Raw genomic sequence first — 24,143 nt, 5'->3', positions numbered from 1 at the left:
TTGGGGAATGTGGCCACTGGATGGGGACCCTGGCTCAGGGGCCCCCTAGGGGAGGGCAGGCAGAGTGGCCAAATCAGACACTGTTAAGAAAGTGTACAAACTTTATTGCAGCACGCACACACACACACATACACACGCACGCACACCCGTGGATAGGAAGAGCACCTGGCCACAGAGTTGACAGAAATTGGGGGAGGGGATGGCAGCTTGAAACGTGGCTTTTGCCACAGCCCCCCCCAACCACCACCTTGGCATAAGGGAGGCCTTAGATTGAGGCCCCACCTCCCAGGGTGATGGGGGACTCAGAAGGGGGTCTGGGAGAATGTGGTGGGGGAGAGGTGCTGGGGAGGCCTGAGCAGTGGGGACCCTCTGAGCAGGGTCCTGAGGGCTGCCAAGTGTCTTCAGTCCTCAGGCCCTCCTCACAGCAGCTGTCTCGGTGTCGGGTCCCTCCAAGGAGCGTCCCAGCGCAGGGCCTCCCGACGTAAGCACTTGGTCCCCCTGGCTGCACAGCGGAAGCCACTGGGACAGCAGTGATGCTTGTCCCCACAACAGGTGCCCTTGATGGTCAGAGTAGGGGGTGAGAGTTGGACGTGGCAGGACCCGGCCCAGGCCCTTACCCAGCCCCTGGGTGGGGGTTGGCACTGACCTTGCGGTAGGGGCAGCAGGCCCAGCCCCCCTGGCTGTCTGGGCAGCAGGTCTGGTTATCGTGGCAGAAGTGCCTCGCCCCACACTCCACGTTCCCCATGCCCACAGGAGGGCCGCTGGCCAGGCGGACGGCAGGGTGCACAGGGTCCACCTCCTTCTCACAGGATCGGGCCTTCACGTTGCAGGTGTAGCCAGCCGGGCAGCAGTGCTGGCGGTCCTCACAGCACACGGCCTGCGGGGGACAAAGGGGCCTGGCACACTCACCCCCACTAACGTCCCCTCCCACCTGAGACAGGGCCCCCGTCCTGACCAGGAGTGGGCAGGTGGGCACTCACGTGCGGCAACTTGCAGCAGGCCCAGGCCCCCCTCAGGCTCGGGCAGCAGGTCTGCCCCACCGGGCAGCTGGTGTGCTGGTCACAGCCCATGTCTCTGGGGTGGGACGGGGAGGCCCTGTGGGCAGGCACTTTGTCCAGTCCGGTCACCACCTGTTTCCCCCTCTTACAGTGCCTTCTGGCCACACACGTGTAGCCCTTCGGGCAGCAGTGCTGGTGGTCCGAGCAGCAGACAGCCTGGGGAGATGGCAGAAAAGGGTGGTCTAGGCAGCTACTCTGGGCCCTGAGCCCCTGCAACCTCCAACCTGACTCTCCTGCTCGGCTCCTCCAGCTGGGCATGACTGTGACTGAGCTGGGGTCCCCCGTGGGCTGGCAGAAGGTAGAAGAGCAAGGCAACAGGAGCCTGGCCATGTGCCCAGGCCAGGACACTGCCCCCTCCCCCAAATCATCCCCCTCCCCAGGCACCTCTGGAGCAGGACAGCAGGCCCACTCCCCAGACTTGAGTCGACAGCAGGTAGTGGAAGAAGGACAGCTGGTGACGTTATCACAGGGGACGTCCCCCTCCACGGCTCCGAGGTCCAGCAGGCTGAGGTGGGCTGGGGCTTTCTTCATCCACGGCACCTGGCGGGTCCCCTGCTCACACACACCCTTCTCTGTGTCACACCTAAACCCGGACGGGCAGCAGTGCACATGGTCCTCACAGCACACGGCCTAGGGTGGCGGGAGAGGGGATGGTGGGCCTGGGGGGACTGGCTGGTGGCTGCCCTCTGCTCAGCCCGGGCCACTCCCAACTCCTCGGTACCTGCACAAAAGGGCAGCAGCCCCAGGCCCCGGACTGTAGGCGGCAGCAGGTGTAGTCGTCTGGGCAGCTCACCTCCATGTCGCACTTGACATCCTGCACTGTGAGACAGGTGAGGCGGTGGGTCAGCAGTGGCACTGGGGACCCTTGGGGGTGCCCTCCCTCTGCCAGCTCCACAGTGAGAACCAGATGCGGAGGACGGAGGGTACGGCTCAGGCCACCCCTGGCAGTGATCCTAAGGCGAGGCCCAGTGTGGATGGAAGGGACTGTCCCTGCTTCAGCCCCTCCATGCATGTGGCAGTCAGTCCTCACCCCCATATCTGTTCACTCCTCATGGTGTAAGTAGAATGGGGTCTGCGGTCTCCCCGGTACCTGTGTGTGCGGGCAGCTTGGTGAGGAGGTCCGTAGCGTTCTCCTTGGAGAGGCACTTACTCTGGGTCAGGTCACACACAGTGTTCTGGGGGCAGCAGTGCAGGTGGTCGGAGCAGCAAATGGCCTGGGTGAGGGCAGGGTCTTTGGGATTTCCAGTCTCCCTGGTGCAGGGAGCAGCCAGGCTGACAGCAGGCACTTCCCCAAGTCTACCACTAGGGGGTGGCATGAGTCCTGAGCAGTCAGGCTCCCAGCTGCCAGCAAGCCAGCCCCACCCCCTGGAGTCACTGCTGGGTAGGTAGGTGGGTGTCCAGGCCAGGTGACTGCGGGCACACAGTCCAGCTGACTATAGCCCCTCACTTACATTGGGCATCGGGCAGCAGCCATACTTTCCAGTGGGCAGCTTGCAGCAGGTAGAACCATCGGGGCACTGGGACTGTCCATCTGGGCATAAGATCACTGGAAGGGGAAAGAAAGGTGAGGGGCAGCCAGAGTGGAGGGGACAGTCTCTTCAGCTCTCTCCAGCTAGGAGTTAGAAAAGGTCTCTCTTCACCCCAGACTCATACCTCCTTACCTGAACTTTTAGTCTTGTGTGCAGGCATCTTCTTAGCCAGGGGGTGGGTGCCTGTGGCCGAGAGACAGCGGCCACGAGCCAGGTCACAGGACGTGCCATGGGGGCAGCAGTGTATCTTGTCTTCACAGCAAGAAGCCTGAGAAGAGATGGCCCTGACTCTGTCTTTGCTCCCTCCACCCCTTCCTCTGCCCACACTGCCTTCCCCCGCCACCCTCCATCTTCCCAAAGTTGTACCTGGGGCATGGGGCAGCATCCCCAGGAGCCATCAGGCATGGTGCAGCACGTGGAGGAGTTGGGGCACTGGAACTGTTTGTCGGGGCACTGGACGGCATCCAGGGGCTTGGTATCTGTAGACGGGATGACCCAGGACTCCGCCCAGTCAGTGACTGTCATTCCCCCCATCACTCAAGGAGCTGCTGGCACCAGTGCCTTCCAGCCCAGCTACAGGAGGATTCAGGGGCTGGCACTAGGGCTCAGGGCTCCCCCGGCTCTCTTAACTCACTCTCCCCCAGGCCAGTCCTTGTGCCAGCAATATGCCTCAGGGCAAGGACATCCACTGACTGGGTAGGCATTAAACCAGTGCAGCTTTTGGACTTTCCTGGAGTCCAGTGGTTAAGACTTCACCTTACAATGCAGGGGCTGTGGGGTGATCCCTGGTCAGGGGGCTAAGATCCCACATGCCTCAAACCAAGCAAAACCAAAATAATATAAATCAGAAACAATATTATAACAAATTCAATAAAGATTTTAAAAACGGTCCATGTCAAAAAAAATCTTAAAAAAAACCCCAAAAAACAGTTCAACTTGGCCTGTCCTCACCCCCACAGTGCTTGGTCCTGGGCCTGGGGTCTTGCATTCTCTTCTGACCCCTACGCGCCCCTCTGTCCAGAGCAGGGTGTGGAGGGGTGTTGCTTAGTACAGATGTCATACACATGAGGGCACAAAGGCAGGAATCAAGGTCACTCTGCTGGCTGGGTCCTGGATGCTCCAGATTCTTCTGCTCCCACCTCCCTGCCCTCCTCCTCCACCTCTGCCGCACCTGATCTTTGGAAGCAGGACCGCCCGTCAGCGTTGCAGTGGAAGCCCCGGGGGCAACAGTGGCGGCCATCCCCACATGACACAGCCTATGGGACACAGAAGTGCCTTGGTTACCGAGGCCCATTTCCCTGGGAGGGTGGGAGAGTGCAGGAAAAGTGTAAATGCAGACCCAAGCTTCTCCATAGACCTAATGGCACCCTCACCTCTGGGAACGGGCAGCAGCTGGAGGTCCCTGAGACAGTGAGGATGCAGGAGTAGCCAGGAGCGCAGTGGCCATCGGCCTGGCAGGGTCGGCCCAGACGCTGGCTCAGCACAGACGGCTGCTGGTCCTGGGAAGCGAGACGAGGAGATAAATCGAAGGACCTGAGCTTGGCCCGCTCCTATAGCCAATCCAAGAGGCCGGATCCCAGGCTGCCAGCTCTTTGCCTGGGCCATAGGGCACTCACCTGAACGGGATTGCAGCAGCCGTAGGTGGCTCCATTCGGGTCCAGGCAGCAGGCCACAGGGCAGAGCTGACCGTCTGGGCACTGTGTTCCAACCACCAGCCCTGTCACTAAGGCCACCCAGCTCACCAAAGTCCACATGGTCCACCTGCAAAGTGCCAAGAGGCATTTGGCAACTGGCTTAAGCCGAGGTCGCCCTTGATTCTGGGACCAGTCACTCCCCCCTGCGAAGGCCCGGGACCATCTGAGCCTCCACAACAACAGCCTGTCCGGGCAGGAAGAAAGATGCAGGGCTTGAGGCTCAGCTTCCTACGTGTGTCCTGTGCGGGGGTCACACATGCACCAGCGAGTGTACATCCATGAGCATGAATGCTGGCGTGAGTACGTGTGTGAATCTGTGTCCCCAATACATGGCCTAACAGTTGAATCTCTGTGGCTGAGTGTGTGCAGATGTGGGTATGTGAGAGTCCGGAAGACCTGTGGGTTTTGTGGGCCTGAGCTGTGGGGACGTAAGCCACCTCCATGGGGGTGGGAAAGACATCAGTTGCCCTAGGAAGACAGAACTGAAGTCTCCCCTTGAAGGAAAGCCAGGGTTTCACTTCCCAAGCCAGCCCCTCCAGTTGCCTTCTTACCCAGTGCTGTGTTCACACCTGCCCTCTGCTAAGGCCTGTTGGCAGGGGAGGGGAGGTCACATGATGACATGATCAACCACGGGGTTGAGAAAGTTGTGAAAAAGGAAGTATGATGTTGACGGAGTCTGGGCTGCCTTCCCCAAAGGCCAGCCACCATGTGCCTGCTGACTGTCCCCTCCCCATCCAAAGGAGACACACAGGCTTGGTCAACCTTTGGGGCACCTGTGTTCCATGGGCCCCCAATACCACCAGGCCCTTTCTTTTTTAAAATTTTTTTAATTAAAAAAATTGTGGGGCCATGCCCATGCAGCATGTTGGTTCTTAGTTCCCTGATCAGGGACTGAACCCATGCCCCCTACATTGGGAGCTCGGAGTCTTAACCACCAGACTGCCAGGGAAGCCCCACACCAGGCCCTTTCAGGATCTTCAAACATACCCACCACCCTTCCCCTCTACCTCTCTCTATCCTGGAGCAGAAACCCAGCTGCATGTAGAGAGCTCAACGTGTGCCCACCAGGCTGCCATCTGCATCAGCAGAAGGAAGCAAGCCTCATTCTCTGAAGGGGAGTGGCCTTTCACTTCCTGAACAACTCTTCCCCCAAGCTCAGCCAGCCCTGCTAGTTTAATGGGGCAGGCCCAGGAGATCTTACCCTGTCTAGAAGGGCCAAAACAGTCATGTATGCTGAACCTTTTAGAAGCCAGTGACAACATTCTATGTATTTTCTTTTCTTTTTCTGTAACAACCATCCAAAGTGAGGCTCAGAGATAGGAAGTAACCCGCCCATGTCATATATCAAGACATAGAGATGACAGGCTCTGATGGCTCCAGAGTATATTGCACCTGGGTTCACAAGTGGTACCATGGACAGTGCATGGGAATGGACCCCCCCAAACCCAAGGAGGATAGAGGCCTGGTGTCCAAGCAGAGAAGAGGGATAGAAATGTTTCTCTGGGCAAGTGGACTGGACCCAGACAGAAATGTGGGGGTACAGGGGCTGTCTGGATACTGCACATGAGTGCTAGAAGGAAGGCCTCAGAAGTTGCTTCCTGTCTTTAGGCCTCAGTTCTCAGTGTGGACACTGCACACTTTGTGTGGCAGGGAATAGCACACACAGGGTCACTCACATCCTCTTTCCCTCACCTGGCTTTCCTCACTGCCCTCTCTCCAACTCAAAGACCATCCCCAGGAGCTTATCTCCTGTACAGGTGAGGCTGAAGAAGACTGGTCCTGGACCTTGGCCCCTTTCACTCTCTTCCCCAATGCCTACAGCTCCCTGGAAAGGGAGCTGGCCGCCCTGCTTTTTAGGAGTCCAACCATAACCCTCTGCAGGCTCGCTGGGCTGCCCTGGCCAGAAGGAATGCCTGTCTGCACACATCTCTGACTACTCAGCACCCTAGTGATTCATTTAGGTACATCCTCCTTCCTGGGTATCCTGAGGTTCGGAATAGTGTACACTTCTACTGAATACACATGTACGCACACGCGCAAAAACACACACTCCGGACTAGAATGGGGAAGAGGGAACCCAATTCATCTCAGTAGGGTTCCAAGTGGTGACCTCTCACCCCCACCCGACACTGCCACTACAGAGAGGGAGGACAGGAGCCTCTTCAAGCCCCCAGCTCCGTCATCTTCCACTAGGTGGCAGCCCCCCACTTCGAGTGCCAGGAGAAAGATTTCCCAAAAGGTGAGCCAACCCAACAGCGGAGAGAGCAGGAAAAAGTGGCCGGGGGAGGCGGAAGTTAGCCCCACGAGAGGAAGTTAGAGAGAGTCAGACACGACCCAGGGGTTCAATCACCACTCCCGAGTCCCTGCTGTCTTTGAGGAGGCCAGGGTCTCAAGCCCCACTCCCAGCCCTCTGAGCTCCGGGGCCGGGGCGGGCGCCTCGCTTGTTGCCAGCCGCAGCGGGGACTGCCCACCAGCACCACTGCCAGCACCTGCCGACGGGGGCGGAGTCGACTCAAGAACAGTGATCTCTGCTTTGGGAGAAGGGGCTGCAGCTTCCAGGGGTGCTCGAGAGAGAGAGAGCCCCTTCTAATGGGGGTCACTGCAATTACCGTTTACTCCCACCACCCATAAAACTCCCTCCAATGCATCGGAGTTTCTATAAGGGAATCTTTTTTTGTATCCCCGCTGAAACTCCAGAGGAGCCCCATCTCCCATGTCCTCCAGGCTGGGCCCCTGGGAAGGAGCAAGCGAAGTCCACCCTCCTTACCTGCGTCGGGGTCCGCGATCTCTGGGTAGCAGCGGTCAGGCAGCTCATCCACTTGGGCCACTCGGCTCGATGGCCCACCCACCTCAATTTCCATTGGTCAGGTGTCCGGAATGTCGCACTCCCATTGGCTACTGGTCGACGTAAAGGCGGGGCCAACCTGGAATCCTGTGTTTCTTTTCCTACTCAATTCACTCCCCTCCCTCTTTCCTCTCTCTCCCCAACCCCCCATTTCTAGGGATCATGTGATTGGAGAATCATGTGACGCCCTGGGCCGGCTCAGCCTGCTTGCGGGTGCCCGCTGCCTTCTGTTAACCCATCCCGAGAGTCAGCTCCTTTTCGGGGACATTGAGAGCCAAGAGATCTGTCCCGTAATGGGTGCGTTCAAGAGCGTTTAAGGGGTGTCTCTTGGATTTAGAACATTTGTGCATCCTGTCTCTATTCTGTTCATCCCATGCAGATTTAATGCTCAGCAGCCGGGCCCCAAAGAGGACTGAAGGAGAGTTGTGAGGGCAAGGATAAACAGACCTCAGGCCCTTTCCTCAAGGTGCTCACAGCAGGGGATGGGGAGGGGGTTGGAGAATCGGGTTCCAGGTGCTCCAGGTGTGTGTAGAGAAGACGTAGTAGGTTAGATCTGAGCAGGAAAAAAGTGCCACCTTGGGGGCACTTTTTGAAGCTGAGTCTGGGAGGATTATAAGTGGCAAGTGGAGAGGGGTTGGAGAAGGGGCTAGACCAGCGGGTATTGGGAAAAGCATTAGAAAACCAGATGGAAGGGCAGCCTTGGGCAGGGATTGAATGCCAGGTTCAGTGGAGTGGACTTGTGGAGTTGCTGGGTGTGTGGCACCAGCCTGGGCTGACTGTGGGTGTGGGTGCATACCGGAAGTAGCTCCTTAGTTTCAGCCAAGCCCTACCTTTCAGGAACTGACTTGTTGATGTGTGTGTGTGCGCGCGCGCGTGTGTACTCAGTCGTATCCGACTCTGCGACCCCATAAACTATATAGCCCACAAGTCTCCTCTGTCCATGGAATTTTCCAGGCAAGAATATAGGAGTGGATTGCCATTCCCTTCTCCAGGAATGAAACCGCAGTCTCCTGCATCTCCTGCATTGCAAGCAGATTCTTTACCACTGAGCCACCAGGGAAGCCCCAAAGTGAAAGTGTTAGTCGCTCAGTTGTGTCCGACTTTTTGCGACCCCATGGACTGTAGCTTTCTAGGCTCTTCTGTCCATGTAATTCTCCAGGAAAAAATACTGGAGTGGGTAGGGGATCCTTCTCTAGGGGATCTTCTCAACTCAGGGATCAAACCCATGTCTTGCACATTGCAGGCAGATTCTTTACCATCTTAGCCATCAGGGAAGCCAGTGAGGGAGAGAAAATAAACCACACAGAACAGATTCACCAGTAGCAGGAGCTAGAGTGCTCGGTGCCCTTTATGGGGCCTGGCCCAGGCAGAGATGGGTGATGGGAGATGTACCAGGAGATACTAAAGGAAGCCTGATGCCGTAACTTGGAGGAAGGGCAGTGTTTGGTTGCCAAGTGGATGGGAAGCACTGTAGGTTAAGCAGAGAGCTTGGGGTGCGGGTGAGACTGGGGTTGGGAACAAACAGGCAAACTCAGGGGTGGTGGGAGTCTGTGTAGGGAAGAAGTGGCAGAGTTGAGGAACTGTGTAACAGCGGTGCTCAGCCTGGGCCTGCAGAGGGTCCAAAAGGTGGATAAGGATCCTGCTGAGAATCAGGACTATTCTGTATACTGGTGACTGTATGCTTATTCTCATATATCCATATGCTTCTATGGACACAGCAAGCACAGATACACAAATACCATGCAATGTTTGGCAAATCAATACATGAACCTATAATCATGACTACACGGAACCAGAAAAAAAATACACAAAGAGGGAAAAAAAAACAACACCTAGAATGACTGAAACAAATATCACAAAATCCATAACAGAGTGATTTGCCCACTGGGGATATTAGGCAGTGTTTGGAGACATTCTAAATTGTCACAGTTGCGGAGAGATGCTACTGGCATCTAGTGGGCAGGACACAGGGATGTTCTGAACAGCCTACAGTGCACAGGATGGCCCCCACAACAAGGACTGAAAGTGTTAGTTGCTCAGCTGTGTCCGACTCTTTGTGATCCCATGGACTGTGGCCCCCCAGGCTCCTCTGTCCATGGGATTTTCCAGGCAAGAATACTGGAGTGGGTTGCTATGCCCTTCTCCAGTGGATCTTCCAGCCCAGGGATCGAACCCAGGTCTCCTGCATTGCAGGCAGATTCTTTACCATCTAAGCCACCAGGGAAGAACAACAAAATGTCAGGTGTGCTGAGGCTAAGAAACCCTCTCTGAAGGATCATAAATGTTCTCCATGAAAGCACTAGTGTCCCTCATGCAGTGCTTCTTTTATTTTATATACTTTTAATAAATGCTGTCACCTGACTTCCCAGCAACGGTAGATTACCGAAAGATCAGGGGATTTATGCGTTGAAGTTTTTTAGAAGCAGTCACTTGCAGTTTAGCAAGGATTAAAAGCATTCAATAGGAAAAAGTACAAAAAGCAGCCTGAAGAACTTAGAAGCCAAATGTCCTGGGGACATTGAGTTTAGGGACAAACAGTCCTGGTCAACTCAATGGATCTTATGCCGCTCTTAAAGAATGGTAATTAACAGTTAAGGTACGAGCCTGAGCAGTTAGGAGAGTTTTAGTCATATGCAGTTACTTTGATTACTGTGGCAAAGAAACATAAGATATTTACTTAAAGTATCTTTACTAAAGGTCTTGTCAAAATGGATGCAGCGAACCTCCACGTCAGTGGAGAGGGTACAGTTCCCCCAAAGACTGAAAAAAAATCTCTCCCACATTCCTCAACAAACACGCATGTCCTTAAACCTCCCAAGTCAGGAATCTCTCTCCCTCTGCTTTTTGCTTTTAAGGAGGAAGCGTCATTTTGTGAACAGGGTAGACTGAGAAGAAGCAAAAATTTCCAGGGTCACAGAAAGATTTGATATCAAAAGGTCCATCCCTTTTTACCCTATTCCCTGACTCCTCCCAGGTTCCTTTGGTCAGGCCTTTTGATTTTTTATTTTGATAGAATCAACTGGCTGTAAATATGAGGAATGGACTCTAGACAATTAGTTCTATTGTATTGAGGTATAGGTCCATCCTTAAGGTCAGTATTACACTGTCTTAATTGCTATAGCTTTGTAGCAAATTTTGAAATGAGGAGAAGTAGGAGTCCTCTAACTTCTTTTTCAAGATTATCTTGGCTATTCTAAGCCTCCTGAATTTCTGTGTGAAATTTAGAATCTGTTTCTGCAAAGACAGCTGAGATTCTGACAGAGAATACACTGTATTTGGGGTATATTACCATCTTAACAATATTAAGTTATTAAATCTTCCTGCCCATGAACATGAGATGTCTTTTGACTTATTTATCAGTTTCTTTCTGACAATTGCCAAGTATTCCACACTATAGGTGTTACATGTTTATTTAACTAGTCTCTCTTTTTTAAGTTTTTTTGGCCACTCCATGTGGCTTGTGGGAACTTAGTTTCCCAATCAGGGATCAAACCCATGCTCCCTGCAATGGAAACACAGAGTCTTAACCATTGGACTACCAAGGAATTCCCTTAAACAGTGTCACTGTGGACTTTTATGTGTTTCCAATTTTTGCGGTTACAAATTATTATACAACGAATATTTCTGAACATGGGTCTGAGTACACATATGGGGGTTAAATTCCTAAAACTAACATTTTTAGGAATGTTAACTTGTTAACGTTGCTGGCTACCTGAATATGCACATTTGAAACGTTTATGCCTAAGCCTCAACATTTTCCAGTGTACACTCCTAGGCTCAGTATTTGGGGGAACTTTTTTCCCATATACTCGCTAACGTTGGATGTGCGTGTGTGGGGTGCTAAGTCACTTCAGTCATGTTCTTCTCTTTGCGAGCCTATGGACTGTAGCCTGCCAGGCTCCTCTGTCGATGGGATTCTGAGGCAAGAATACGGGAGTAGGTTGCCATCCCCTCCTTCAGGGCATCTTCCTGACCCAGGAAATCAAAAAAATTTTTGCCAATCTAATGACGGAGGATATTTCATGGTTGTTTTATCTGCATCTCCTTGATCTCTAGGGAAGCTGAGCATTTTTATATATGTTTATTCTGCACGTGTATTTCTTCTGTGAAATGCCTGTTCTTATCCATGTTAGTCAGGGTTCTCCAAAGAAACAGAACCAGTTGATGTGTGTATAGAAAAAGATTTATTAAAAGGAACTGGCTCACATGGTTCAGGAAGCTAGTGAGTCCAGAATCCACAGTGTGAACCAGCAGACTGGAGATTCAGAAGAGCCGATGGAGCAGAGGAAGGCTGAAGACAGTTGCTGGAGAAATTCCTCTTACCAGGAGGGGCCAGTCTTTTTGTTCAATTCAGGCCTTTACCTGATTGGATGAGACCCACCCACATTATGGAGGGCAATTTGCTAAAGCCAAAATACAGTGATTTAGATGTTGAAGTGAAAGTGAAAATCACTCAGTCGCATCAACTTTTTATGACCCCTTGAACTATACAGTCCATGAAATTCTCCAGGCCAGAATATGGGAGTGGGTAGCCTTTCCCTTCTCCAGGGGATCTGCCCAACCCAGGGATCGAACCCAGGTCTCCCACATTGCAGGCAGATTCTTTACCCACAGAGCCACAAGGGAAGCCCGATTTAGATGTTAATCTCATCCGAAACACCTGCCATGTTGACACACAAAACTAGTCATCACACGATGGATTCACAGATACGGAGAACAACCGAGTGGTCATCAGTGGGGAGAGGAAAAGGGAAAGGACAATATAGGGGATTAAGAGGTGCAAACATAAAATAATCTACAAGGACATAATGTACAACACAGAAGATATAGCTAATATTTAAAAAAAAATACTTTATTTTGGGCTGTGCTAGGTCTGCAGGTTACAGAGATCAGAGACTATTCTCTAGTTACAGTACACAGGCTTCTCATTGTGGCGGCTTCTCTTCTTGTGGAGCAAGGCTCTTGGGCACACGGGCTTCAGTGGTTGCAGCTCGTGAGCTTTGTAGTTGCGGCTCCAGGGCCCCAGAGCAGAGACTCAGTAGTTGTGGTGCCCAGGCTTAGTTGCTCCGCCGCATGTGGGATCTTCCCAGTTCAGGGATCAAACTCGTGTCCGAATTTGATCAAGCTCATGTCAAATCCACATTGGTAGGCAGGTTCTATACCACTGAGCCACCAGGAAGGCCCCCAAATATTTCATAATAACTGTAAATGAAGTATAACCTTCCAAAACTGTGAATCACTACATTGTATACCTGAGCGCCAAAGAATTGATGCTTTTGAACTGTGGTGTTGGAGAAGACTCTTGCGAGTCCCTTGGACTGCAAGGAGATCCAACCAGTCCATCCTAAAGGAGACTAGTCCTGGGTGTTCATTGGAAGGACTGATGCTGAGGCTGAAACTCCAATATTTTGGCCACCTCATGCGAAGAGTTGACTCATTGGAAAAGACCCTGATGCTGGGAGGGACTGGGGGCAGGAGGAGAAGGGGACGACAGAGGATGAGATGACTGGATGGCATCACCGACTGGATGGACGTGAGTTTGAGTGAACTCCGGGAGTTGGTGACAGACAGGGAGGCCTGGCGTGCTGCGATTCATGGGGTCGCAAAGAGTCGGACATGACTGAGCGACTGAACTGAACTGATACCTGTAACTTACATGATATTGTACATCAACGGTAGTTCAATAATAAATAAACTAACCATCACATTATCCTTTGTTCGTTTTTCTCCCATGTTTCTCTTTTGCTCACTGAACTGCGGGAGTTTCGTTTATAATCTGGATGTTATATGCGTTGCACACATCTCTTCCCAGTCTGTCATTTGTCTTTTATCTTTGTTTTTGGTGTCTTTTGTGGTCAGAAGTCGTGTTGTTATGTCATCTGAAATCTAGCAATCGATCTTTTCCTTTGTGGCTTCTCCCTCCCCACCACCCCCTACTTGCTTAAGAAGTTAGAAATATGTTCTTCCTGCTGTAGTCCCACCTCAAATGCCAGCACTGCCCTTGACTGAGGCACCACAGGGACAGGAGATCCCTGTGATCAGACACAAAGAAAAGCCTGGATGTGACTCTGGCTAAGAAGTCCCTCCGGCTCAGCCCCAAGGCTGCTTTCAGAGGTGGTGGTCTGGATACAGGGTCGGACAGCATCCCTTTCTCTCCCTCCTTTTGCTACTCTCAGCCTCTCTCCAATTCTGCCCATCACCCCTTCAGGATTTTCTTCATTCAGACTTCCAGTTCTGCCCCACAGCCGCCCCAGAGCAGGGGCCTTTCCCCGCAGGATTGTTTTTTTATTTAATTTATTAATCTTTGGCTGTGCTGAGTCTTTGTTACTTCTCAGACGTTTCTCTAGTTGTGGTAGCCGGGGCTAGTCTTTAGTTGTCATCTGTAGGTTCCTCATTACAGTGGCTTCTCTTATTGCAGAATATGCGCTCTAGGGCATGCAGGCTTGAGTAGTTATGGCTCCCGGGCTCCAGGGCACAGGCTCCGTAGCTGTGGTGCACTGTTGTAATTGCTCAAGCCATGTGGGATATTCCCAGATCAGGGATCAAACCTGCGTCTCCTGCGTTAGCAAGCAGGTTCTTTACCACTGAGCCACCAGGGAAGCCCCCCACCAAGATCTTGAGTTGTGCAATAAAACATCAGATGCCTTGTTAAATTTGAATTCCAGATTAAAGACACACTTTTTAAGCATAAGTATGTCCCATGCAATATTTGACATGTGTGTGTGTTAGCTGCTCAGTCATGTCTGACTCTTTGCAAGACCACGGACTGTAGCTCACCAGGCTCCTCTACCCATGGGATTCCCAGGCAAGAATACTGGAATGGGTTGCCATTCCCTTCTGCAGGGGATCTTCCTGACCCAGGGATTGAACCCAGGTCTCCCACATTACTGGCAGATTCTTTACCATCTGAGCCATCAGGGAAGCCTTATTCGACACATACTTACACTTAAAAATTATTCCTTGGGAGTTCTCTGGGTTCAATCCTTGGTCAGGTAGCTGAGATCCCACAAGTTGTGTGGGGCTGTGGCTAAAAAACATTTTATCCCTTGTGTTTCTGAAATGCAGATTTGACTGGGCATCTTGTATTTTTATTTCCTAAATCTGTCAGCCCTGAACAGTGAGGCCTGGGTAAGGGCATAGAAATGGCCTCTGTCTCACACACACCTACTCCTTCCTTCCCTTTCCTGCCTGAGTCACCTTAGGGTGAGCAATTGTTGCCCAGTTCCTGTGGCGCCGGCCCTCATCATGGGGCACCTGACTGGTGTCTGTAGGGCTCAGCTTGGCCCTCCAGCCTAGCTGGGTAGGTGTGGGGGAGGGGAGGCAGGAACTGGCCAGCACCCAGGCCCAAGTCTGTGGCGGGATAGTTGGCAATAGAGGCGCCAGATCTGGACTCCTGCCCGAGCAGAGGCCCTGAACTTGCCCAGTGCCAGTGGGCAGGGCACTTCCCTTGTTGTTTTTTAATCCATGACTATTTTTTAACAAAGTATAACATGCAAATAAATTATAGTCAAGTTATAACACAAAGCAGCACTCTTTTTTTGGCTGTGCCGCACACCTGCAGGATCTTAGTTCCCCGACCCAGGTTCCCTGCAGTGGAAGCTCAGAGTCCTAACCACTAGACCACCAGGGAAGGCCCCACACGAAACAGCATTGCTATCCTCTCTTTTCCCACCCCAGACTTCCACTTTCAAATCCTCTAACAGTTGCTTCTGTGATTTTCCCCTGTGTGCTTGTATATGAGTTCTTAATTTTTCTTTGGCCTCAATGTGCTCATCTGGGCAGTGAGTGAGCATTGCCCTGCCCTCTGTCAGTTAGGAGATTCAGAGTCTACACAGGGTGGTGGCTTCTCCACCTGGCCCCGGGGTGGGGTGGAGGGGTAGGACCACCCCTCTGTGCAGGCAGGCTGATACTGATACCTTTAAATCCAGCTCTCGGGACACAGGATGCAGGGTAGGGATACAGAGGGAGAGAAGGGAAGGAAGCAGGAAAGGAAGGCAGCTATGGGAAGTCGATTACTTGGCTTTGCAGAGGCCCTGGATGGAGGGAGCTTCAGGGATCCTCTGGCCCAGGGTTCACAGCTCGAGCGCCTGTCACTCAAGGAGCTTCAGCAGCAGCAGAGGGCTGAGGTGCAGGTCTGAGAGCCCCTCATCTCACCAGACACCCTTTTGATGCAATGAAGAACCAGTGAGGACATTCTCTTCTAGTCCCGTTTCCTCTTATAAGCTGTGTGACTTGGCTTAACCTCTCTGCCTCAGCGTCATGGTCTGTACATTGAGGACATCGACCACTTCCCTCCCCATGAGGTATTGTCCGAGGAGCCCTCAGCGTGGGGCCTGAGCCATGAATATGCTCAGTTCACGAAGCTGCCACTGTAACGGAGATACTTCCCCTTGGACCCTCTCAGGCCCCGCTCCCCCGCAACACACACACACCTTAGCATGGGCAGCTGCCCACCCATCCTTCAGCCCACCTCACCCTCTCCTTCCAGGTATCTTTCTTCCCAGAAATTCACCTGGATCCCCCACATGCCTGGCTGCACCCCATGGCATCCTCTTGGTCCAGGGTCCAGGACCCTGTCCAATAGGGGCTCTTTGCACCTTGTCCATTTCAGACTCCTGAGAAGGGCATCCCTCAGGCTGAAACCATCAGGATCTCTCAGCCAGACCAGGATGGAGGGGGCAGAGGAAGTATCAGCCCCTCAGGAACGGGGTCCGGACAGAGAGACACGGGGTAGGGTGAGCTGGGCTGACTTCTCCCATCAGGACGTGGAGTCAGCACCCAGCTTCTGAGGGAGAGGAGGGCACCTTCCCAGGTAAAGTTTGTTTCTAACGTGCTGAGAGCAGGGGGGTGACCTGGAGAAGAACTTCCTGGTTGAGGCAAGGACTGACCTCTGCGACTCTCCAGGAAGCCAGAGTGGTGTCCGGGAGAGGCAGGTGCCCGGGGCCAGAGATGGGAATTAGCTTTTTCGGGAAACCTGGGTGGTGGCCTGGGATTGGGACAGCAGGACCTCATCTTTGCCTGTTGATCTCAAGTTCCAGCTCAGCCTCTTGCCAGCTGGGTGACTTTGGCTTATTTCTTTGACCCCAAATGCCTTCATCTATCAAATGGAGTAATCGTAATTACCTGCCAGGGCTTCGAGAGAATGGAACGTGCTCACAGACGTATGAAAATTGCCAAGCACACAGTCGTCCTTTATAAGCTGTCATCTCCTTCTCCACAACTCCTATGCTTGAGAGAATTCTGATTAAAGCACATTTATTCAGGACTAAAATTTGTTTTCCAAATAAAATGTACAAAATCACAGAACTCCCTGGAGGTCCAGTGGTTAGGACTCCATGCTTTTACTGCTGAGGGCCCAGGTTCGATCTCTGGTCAGGGAACTATGATCCCATCAGCTGCTCAGCATGACCCAAACAAGAAACAAACAAAAATTACAAAATCAACAATGTAAAAATCTGACGCCACTCAAGTGAAAAAGAAAACATCCAGCCAAACCTAAGACAGAGGCTAAGGTTCCACCAAACCCTTCCGAAGCTCCTTCAGGGTGACTGCCCTGCACCCACATCTAAGGACACCCCACCCCTCCCCTGGAAGGCTTGGGAAAGGCTGGGCAACAATGGTGGTCTGGCCAGAGTTATGCCTCCCTGTGGGTACAGGGAGAAACTTTCCCCACCTGGTGCCTTTTTCTGAACTTGAGAATGCCCTGGGGGCAGCTGTGGCCCTGAGTGGTTGCTTCACTGCCTGTGGACTCCCAGACTTGGCTCCTAGCTGTTGTCAAGGGGGGCAGGTGGACAGGTTGGGTCACAGAAGTGAAAGGACAACTTGTGGGCACGGCTGACTCATTGACAATTAGGGCTGGGATGTTCATGAACTTGGGTGGGGGGAGTGGAGGGAAGAATCAAGACCACGTTTTGCCTGGCTCATGTCTGCCACATCACTGAGTCCTTCTAACAACACCGCAGAGTGTTAGCTCCATCTCACGGATGTATGAGACACTAGGGTCTTGTCCAGGGTCAGCCAGCTGCTGAGCAGTGGTGACAGTATCCGAGTTCAAGCTGATCAGGCCTCAGAGCTTTGCCTGCATCTCCAGGCTCTCCTGGATGCTGACGCCAGTTCAACCAGGTCCTTCCCCCCACCCCAAGCCCTTCCAGCCCACCTGAGTTCTCTGTCCCTTCTCCAGGCAGTCCCCCTACGCGTCAGGAGACACCCGCTCTGAGTCACTTGGACAGGCCACTTCACTCCTCTGAGATTGTTTCCTCATCTGTAAGATGGGTACACAGTAACCCCCACATGCTCTCTTACACAGTCATGAGAGACTCACATGGGATGACGGATGTAAAGAAACCTTGTAAAGTAGCGCATTAAATGGGAGGAGGAATTCTTTTTAGGACATCAAAGAGGTTCCTCTTGTTAATCTAATGATCTGCCTCTGAAGCATAGGGCCAGGGCTTCAGTAAGGAAAACTGCCTTCCCCAGAAAACTCAGAGAAGTCAGGTCAGTGTCATGTCCAGGAGCCCGAGGAGGAACAGAGAGAGGAGGCAGGACAGGAGGGAACTCCCCCCTCCTCAACCCAGGTCACCCTTTCCGGGTCACAAACCTCCTTCACAAGCCTCATCTGTCATCTTAAACCTCTCAGCAGTCCTGAAAGGGAAGTAGGGCTGAGAGAATTATTGTTTCCATTTCAAAAATGACGAAAATGAAGCCCAGAAAAGAGACAAATTTCCCCAACAAGTTAGCAGAGAAATCTGTGCTCACATACACATCAGAGGACATGATAATTCAATTTCTTATGTTAGGATGGTCACTGGTATACTGGATTTCCTGTTTTTAAAAAGTAGTTCTGGCTAATGTTTATGGAGACTCAGGTTGTGTAAGGTTCCATACTAAGCTCTCCTTTAATCTTTAACACAGCCTTGTGAGGGAGGTACAGTTATCAGTCTCATCTTACGATGAAAGGAGAAAGACTCAGAGAGGTTAAGCAACTTTCCTGGGGCTCTGTAGTTGGGAGGGGGTGAAACCAGAAACTGGACCCAGGTCTGGTCTGGAGCCTATGTTTGTAACCATCATAGTTGTTCTTTCAGTGTAAGTTACTATGACATCTGAGCCGTCATCTGAGCACTCCCCTTCAACCCAGCCTGCCCTGCTCTCCCTTGGCCTTCACCATGGGTTAATCTCCATTGATGTTCCCTGACCCCTACTTCTCCCTTTTTCTAGGCTAACTCAGGGCCTCTCCATCACATGACGTGTTTCAGTGCTTTCACTAAATTGCAGATGTCCTCCAGGTCTGCAGTTGTCTTATTTACTTGTTTGTGTGTGTCTCCTGTATTAGAAGTATTAGCAGGGACCCCAAATGGCTTGTTCCCTGCTATATCCCAGGGCTTACAACAGTACACTCAAACTTTCTTTTTTTTTTTTTTTCATGGCACTTTGAGCTATATGGGATCTTGGTTCCCCAATCAGGAATCAAACCAACACTCCCTGCCTTGGAAGTGTGGAATGTTAAACACTGGGAAGTCCCAAATATTTTTAAAGAGAGAAAAAGACAAACACCAAAAAAAATCAAAGAGAGAGAAGGGGAGAGAGAGGAACACAGGTCAGGCCTTTGGTCTGGGCCCAGCTGGGACAGCACTTCCTCTGTTTGGGTTGATGAGACATGGGCTCAGCCCTGCACCATGGCCACCCTGTTCTGGAGGCTGACATATTCCTGGCAGACTCGGTCACAGTGAGAAGCAGAGCCTGCAGCTCCCAGGAGGCAATGACACTACACGGGACTACTGGTGCTTGGTTAGCTCCTGGTCCTTTCTGAGGTTCTCAGCAGAGTCAGATCCGAAGTCTTCTTCTGGTAATAGTTTTATATCTCCTGCAATACATTTTCAGAAGTGAAATGTACAGATAGTATATTTCCTATTCACATTAAAAAAATCTGTATGAAATGCAAACTGTAATAGAGAGGAAAAATAAAAGAAAGTAATTTAGAATAAAATATTATGTATTTTCTGTGCGTGAAAGCTCAGGCTTGACTCCATGTAAGAAAAGAAATTTGTAGATGCCCATGAATCTCTGGTGATGGAGAACCAGAAATGGAGACTGGGCTGGAGTATTGTGTCAGCTTCTCAGCTCACACCGGCCAGGTGGCCAACAGACCAGAAATTCTGAACGGTCAGTGATCGTTGGTAAAGTTCTAACGGAGACAAAGACGTGTCTTCCTGAAGACTGCATGATTGTTTTATTCCTGGGAAATTCAACATATTATAAAATCATTTAAGAAGATGTGGGTGAGGTGGCACGAATGGTAAAGAACCCGCCTGCCAATGAAGGTTAGATGTAAGACACACCAGTTCGATCCCTGGGTCTGGAAGGTCCCCTGGAGAAGGGAATGGCAATCAACTCCAGTATTCTTGCCTGGAGAATCCCATGGACAGAGGAGCCTGGTGGGCTACAGTTCATAGGTTTGCATGGAGTTGGACACAACTGAAGCGACTTAGCACTTCATGGCACGGGTGAAATAGAGCTGGCTTCCAGGTCAGATAATTACCAACAGATTTTTTGAATCCACAGAGGTGAAACCCGCGGATACAAAGGGCCGGCTGTATTCACTCTCCTAGGCCATTTTATATAAGGAATTCGACCATCCCTGGATTTTGGTATCTGCAGGGGCTCTTGGGACCAGTCCTCCATGAACACCGAGGGAAGAATGTATGCGGTTGTCCAGAAAGACCGAGGAAAGCTGAGAGGTGTATGGGGATAAATTCTTGTTATGTCAGTCAGTCCTATTCTTTACAGGACATTGAGCATCCCTGCCCCGCGCTCTATCAAAATGCCAGGGCTTCGGGAACTTGTGAAAACCAGAGACGGCCCCTTAAATTCCCCAAACTTCCCCTAGGGGGCGGTAGAGCTCCGATCGAGAACAACTGCCTGCTTTTCAATATAACACCTTTGAGGTTGTTTTACACTCGGAGGTGAATATCAGCATCCCTTTCAGGGTGGTGTTTGTTATACGGGGATATTGTCAGGCAGTCCCCTTCCACGGCTTTCTGCCGTTACACACAGGGCTACGATGAAGGAAACTTGCTGGGAACAGCAGCAAGCCAATCAGCAGAGGAATGCTCACAAGTGGCCTGGCTGAGTCCATGGGATTCTCCAGGCAAGAATACTTGAGTGGATTGCCATTCCCCTCTCCAGAGGATCTTCCTCATCTTCTAACCTGAATTGGCAGGCGGATTCTCGACTTTAGCGCCAGGCTTGGGTATGTGGAATTTTGATAGTTATGGCTCAAAACTGCCCTCCTCCAAGGTAGCTTAATCCACATTCCTCCAGCAGAGTACAAAGAGCCTGTCCGAGTTCCCGGCAGGATGGGGGAAGGCAATTCTACAGAGTCTTAGCCAGGACTATTCCCCTCTAGAGGCCACCCCCTCAGACCACACCCAGGGCCCCCTATTCAGGCCAGGGAGGTCTGGGGTGGGGGTCAGATAGAGGACTCTCTGTAGGTGGGCTGATTCTAGCTATTACATTTATTTCTTATTTTTTTTTAACCTTCAGAAAATGAAAGACAGTTTTGTTGTATGTTTTTTGTTTTTTCTTATGCACAGTTCCACGAACAGGGATTGAACCCAAGCCCTCCACAGTGAAAGCGGAGTCCCAACCTCTGGACCTGCAGGGAATTTCCAGCTTCGTTGCCTTCTGATTCTGTACATGTGTGCTAAGTCCCTTCAGTCACGTCTGACTCTTTGCGACGCTATGGACTGCAGCCTGCCAGGCTCCTCTGTCCATGGGATTCTTCAGGCAAGAAAACTGGAATTGGCTGCCATTTCCTTCTCCAGGGGATCTTCCCAACCCAGATCGAACCCAGGTCTCTTATGTTTACCTGCATTGGCAGGTGGGTTCTTTACCACTAGCACTATATGTATATATATACACACACACACACACATATACCATACATATATATTTCAGAGGGAGAAATCCTTTTCCCCACCAGCTTTTAATTTTGAAACCTTTTAAAACTTCAGAAAAATTTTGAGAACGGTACAGTGAGCAGCATATACCCTTTGCTTTGATCCACAGTTGTTCACATTTTGTTGCTGCTGCTCCTAAGTCACTTCAGTCGTGTCAGACTCTTCGCGACCCCATGGACTGCAGCCTACCAGGCTCCTCCGTCCATGGGATTTTCCAGGCAAGAGTACTGGAGTGGGGTGCCATTGGCTTCTCCTCACTTTCTGCTACATTGGCCTTATTTCTTTCTTTTTGCTGAATCATTTGAGACTAAGTTGCAGATATTCACCCCTCAGCACTCCTAAGAACATTTCCTGAGAACAAGGGCATGCTCCTACAAACCGGCTGTATGATTATCACACTCAAGAAATTCAATGTTGATAAAATAATATTGACCATACAGGCCTTCCTCAGCTTCCTCCAGTTGTCATAATAAAGCCCTCTCTAACTCCCCCGGGCTTCCCTGGTGGCTCAGTAGTAAAGAATCCTCCTGCCAATGTAGGAGACGTGCGTTCAATCCCTGGGTCGGGAAGAGTCCCTGGAGGAGGAAATGTCAACACACTCCATATTCTTGCCTGGGAAATCCCAAGGACAGAGGAGCCTGGTGGGCTACAGTCCGCGGGGTTGCAAAAGAGTCGGGCTTGACTAAACAACACACAATACAACACTAACTTCCCCACCTCTCCCTGCCCACTGGGCTTAATCAAAGCTCTGACTTGGCATTTAGCTGGGGGCCTAGAATTCAGCAGAGGAGCCAGACAGGCTACAGTCCATGGGGTCACAAGAGTCAGACACAACTTAGAAGCTAAGCCACCACCACCAGAATTTGGATCTCTTTTCTCTGGTTCTGTGATCCAGCAGCCTGGGGACTGGCCTCCAGCAAGGCACTTCTGGTGGGAACAGTTCCGGCTCTAAACTCAGAGGTGCTGGTAGAGTCCATGGGAGGGACCTGAACCCTACTTCAGGGCCCTAAATGTCTTCCTAGGCCCTAGGGGTGCAAGCTGGGGCTTGCCCTGGAAGAACTGAGCCTCACAATAAACTATCTTCTGTTTATATCCCTTCCCCAGTGCCAGGCAAGGACTTGCCCATCAGTCCCTGAGATAACCCCTGGCGCTGGTACTGTTTTCTCCCCTTTTACAGTTGAAAGGAGTATCTGTTTTTCCCATCTGGCAAGGAGGCTGGTGATGGCCACATGCTGCCTCTAGGACTTTTGGGTGCCTGGTCAGTGTGAACCATGGCTGAGTCAGCCAGGACAGTGGCCGTCTCCTCCTCAGGACTCTAGGCTTGCTTCTCAGGACAGGCCAGTCTAGCCAGGGTCCCACAGTTATGAGCATCTCAAGCTGTGGCTCCACCCTGAAGTTGCTCTGATTGCCCTTGGATGGCACCTCCATCAGCTCCAGTGGTAGATAACGTCTCCCAGCTACCCACACTGCTGCCAGTGTGCTGACCTTCGGTGCCCAAGGTTTTCTCAGCCTCAAAGCATTTACTTGTAGGGTATGGCAGGGGCTGTGATCTGCTCAGCTCTGGGTGGGGCCACAGAACTATTTGTCAACTCTTTACTTAGCTTTTTACAGTCTTGTCTTCAGCTAAGAGTCTGTAAATCAGCAGGCAGGTGGCCTCATCTTTATTTTCAGTCGAGGAAACTGAAGTGTAGTGACAAACCTCAAAGGCATCCTTTTGTAAGAAGAAACTCAGAAATGCAAGGAGTGCAAGCCCCTCCTTCTACTGTGAAGGAAACTGAGGCTCAGAGATCACCAGGTTTGATTCCTGGTTGCTCTGGGGAAGAAGGCATGTGAGGAGTCATCACTATCTGCGTCTGTATTTAGAGGCAGAAGTAGGATCAGAATCCCTGGTTGCTCTAAAGACCCTTTCCAGAAATTTCTGTGCCAAGGGGGAGGGGACAATGAATAATAACAGTGCTTTCCCCAGCTGGCTCAGTGGTAAAGAATTCGCCTGCTAATGCAGGAGACCCAGGATTGATTCCTGTGTTGGGAAGATCCCTTGGAGAAGGACATCGCAACCCACTCCAGTATTCTTGCCTGGGAAATCCCATGGACAGAGGAGCCTGGCAGGCTACAGTCCATGGGGTTACAAAGAGTCAGACAGGACTTAGCAACTAAACAACAACAGTAATAGTAACAGTCACTGACTGCTTGCCAAGTGCCAGACAGGGCTCTATGTACTTTAGAGCTATTAACTCATAAAATACAAAATTCCTGGGAGGTGCAGGTATTTTGATCCCCATCAGCTCATTTTATAAATGGCTTAAAGACCCCTAGATATTTGCTAGATGTCCCACAGCTGCTGCAGGAGGCAGCTCAGACTGGAACCACTTCCTGGAGTCCCAGAACTCTGATCTTAGGCAGGTAAGTGGTGTGGGCCTGCACATGCTGTATCTTAGAGTTCTTGGGACCTAAGGCCTGAGTAAACCTTTGCCGGGAGCAGAGAGCCCTGGTCGAGAATGGGCTGCGGTGGGAGGTCCTCTGGACAGAGGAAGGTGGGAGTTTGAACTCAAGCTCTTGCATTCATGTGATTTTGATGCAACTCGACCTCTAGGGTCCTCATTTTCTCACCGTAAAATGGGAAGAGTGCATGGGAGAAGTCTGGATTCTAATCCACACCAGGAGTCATTACACACAAGGACTTCAGTTTCCTCCTCTGTAAAATGGGAAGAGATATCTCTTGGCTGATGGCTGTGAAACTGTTTGTAAGCCATGTCTTTAAGGCGGTAAAGGACCTTAACTGGGGCTGGGCTCTCTCCCTGACACTTGATAAAATAATTTTGTGTCGTTTCAAAATTCACTTGGTATAAGAAGGGAATGTGAATGGCGCCTTCTCTCGGGGCCCTTTAGACCAGCAGCACTTCACCGGTCACTCCCCACCCCCCACTTCGGGTTTCCTAGCCTCGGAGAGCCCCAAAGACTTTTCTCAGGGAAAGCGCATGGTTGGCCCCATGGAATCCACGTGCTAATCCGGCGTGCACAGGCTGGCTGGGTTACTCCCGGCCGGGAAGAAACCGTTCTGG

General features: G+C 51.5%; 1 protein-coding gene across 3 annotated transcripts; it reads right to left on the bottom strand.

Moving 5' to 3' along the window:
* Positions 1-83: 83 nt before the first annotated feature.
* GRN (granulin precursor) lies at positions 84-7,152 on the bottom strand. 3 transcript variants are annotated; one of them, XM_027517204.1, is made up of 13 exons: positions 7,049-7,151; positions 4,204-4,348; positions 3,961-4,086; positions 3,759-3,843; positions 2,954-3,066; positions 2,720-2,855; positions 2,510-2,604; positions 2,149-2,272; positions 1,780-1,877; positions 1,443-1,688; positions 981-1,214; positions 647-877; positions 84-557 (listed from the first exon to the last, which is right to left on the bottom strand). In XM_027517204.1, exons 2-13 carry the CDS (start codon positions 4,339-4,341, stop codon positions 420-422), a joined length of 1,764 nt encoding a protein of 587 aa, XP_027373005.1. In that variant the 5' UTR covers positions 4,342-4,348; positions 7,049-7,151; the 3' UTR covers positions 84-419. The 3 variants fall into 3 exon arrangements, with proteins under 3 accessions (XP_027373005.1, XP_027373004.1, XP_027373006.1); XM_027517203.1 differs by having other exon boundaries at positions 981-1,688; positions 7,049-7,152; XM_027517205.1 differs by lacking the exons at positions 981-1,214; positions 1,443-1,688 and having other exon boundaries at positions 7,049-7,152.
* Positions 7,153-24,143: the final 16,991 nt, after the last annotated feature.

Source organism: Bos indicus x Bos taurus, chromosome 19, assembly GCF_003369695.1.
Source record: "Bos indicus x Bos taurus breed Angus x Brahman F1 hybrid chromosome 19, Bos_hybrid_MaternalHap_v2.0, whole genome shotgun sequence".
Taxonomy (NCBI): domain Eukaryota; kingdom Metazoa; phylum Chordata; class Mammalia; order Artiodactyla; family Bovidae; genus Bos; species Bos indicus x Bos taurus.
Note: the sequence above shows the minus strand (reverse complement) of the source record. Positions and strands in the feature narration are given on the sequence as shown.

What these genes read in the sequence shown, in the direction of transcription:
- GRN (XM_027517203.1), bottom strand. Translation starts at nt 4,341, where the DNA reads ATGTGGACTTTGGTGAGCTGGGTGGCCTTAGTGACAGGGCTGGTGGTT. An exon ending in GCTGCTGCCCGTTCCCAGAG is followed by an intron (nt 3,844 to 3,960) that starts GTGAGGGTGCCA and finishes TGTGTCCCATAG; the next exon opens with GCTGTGTCATGTGGGGATGG. An exon ending in GCTGCTGCCCTTTTGTGCAG is followed by an intron (nt 1,689 to 1,779) that starts GTACCGAGGAGT and finishes CCGCCACCCTAG; the next exon opens with GCCGTGTGCTGTGAGGACCA.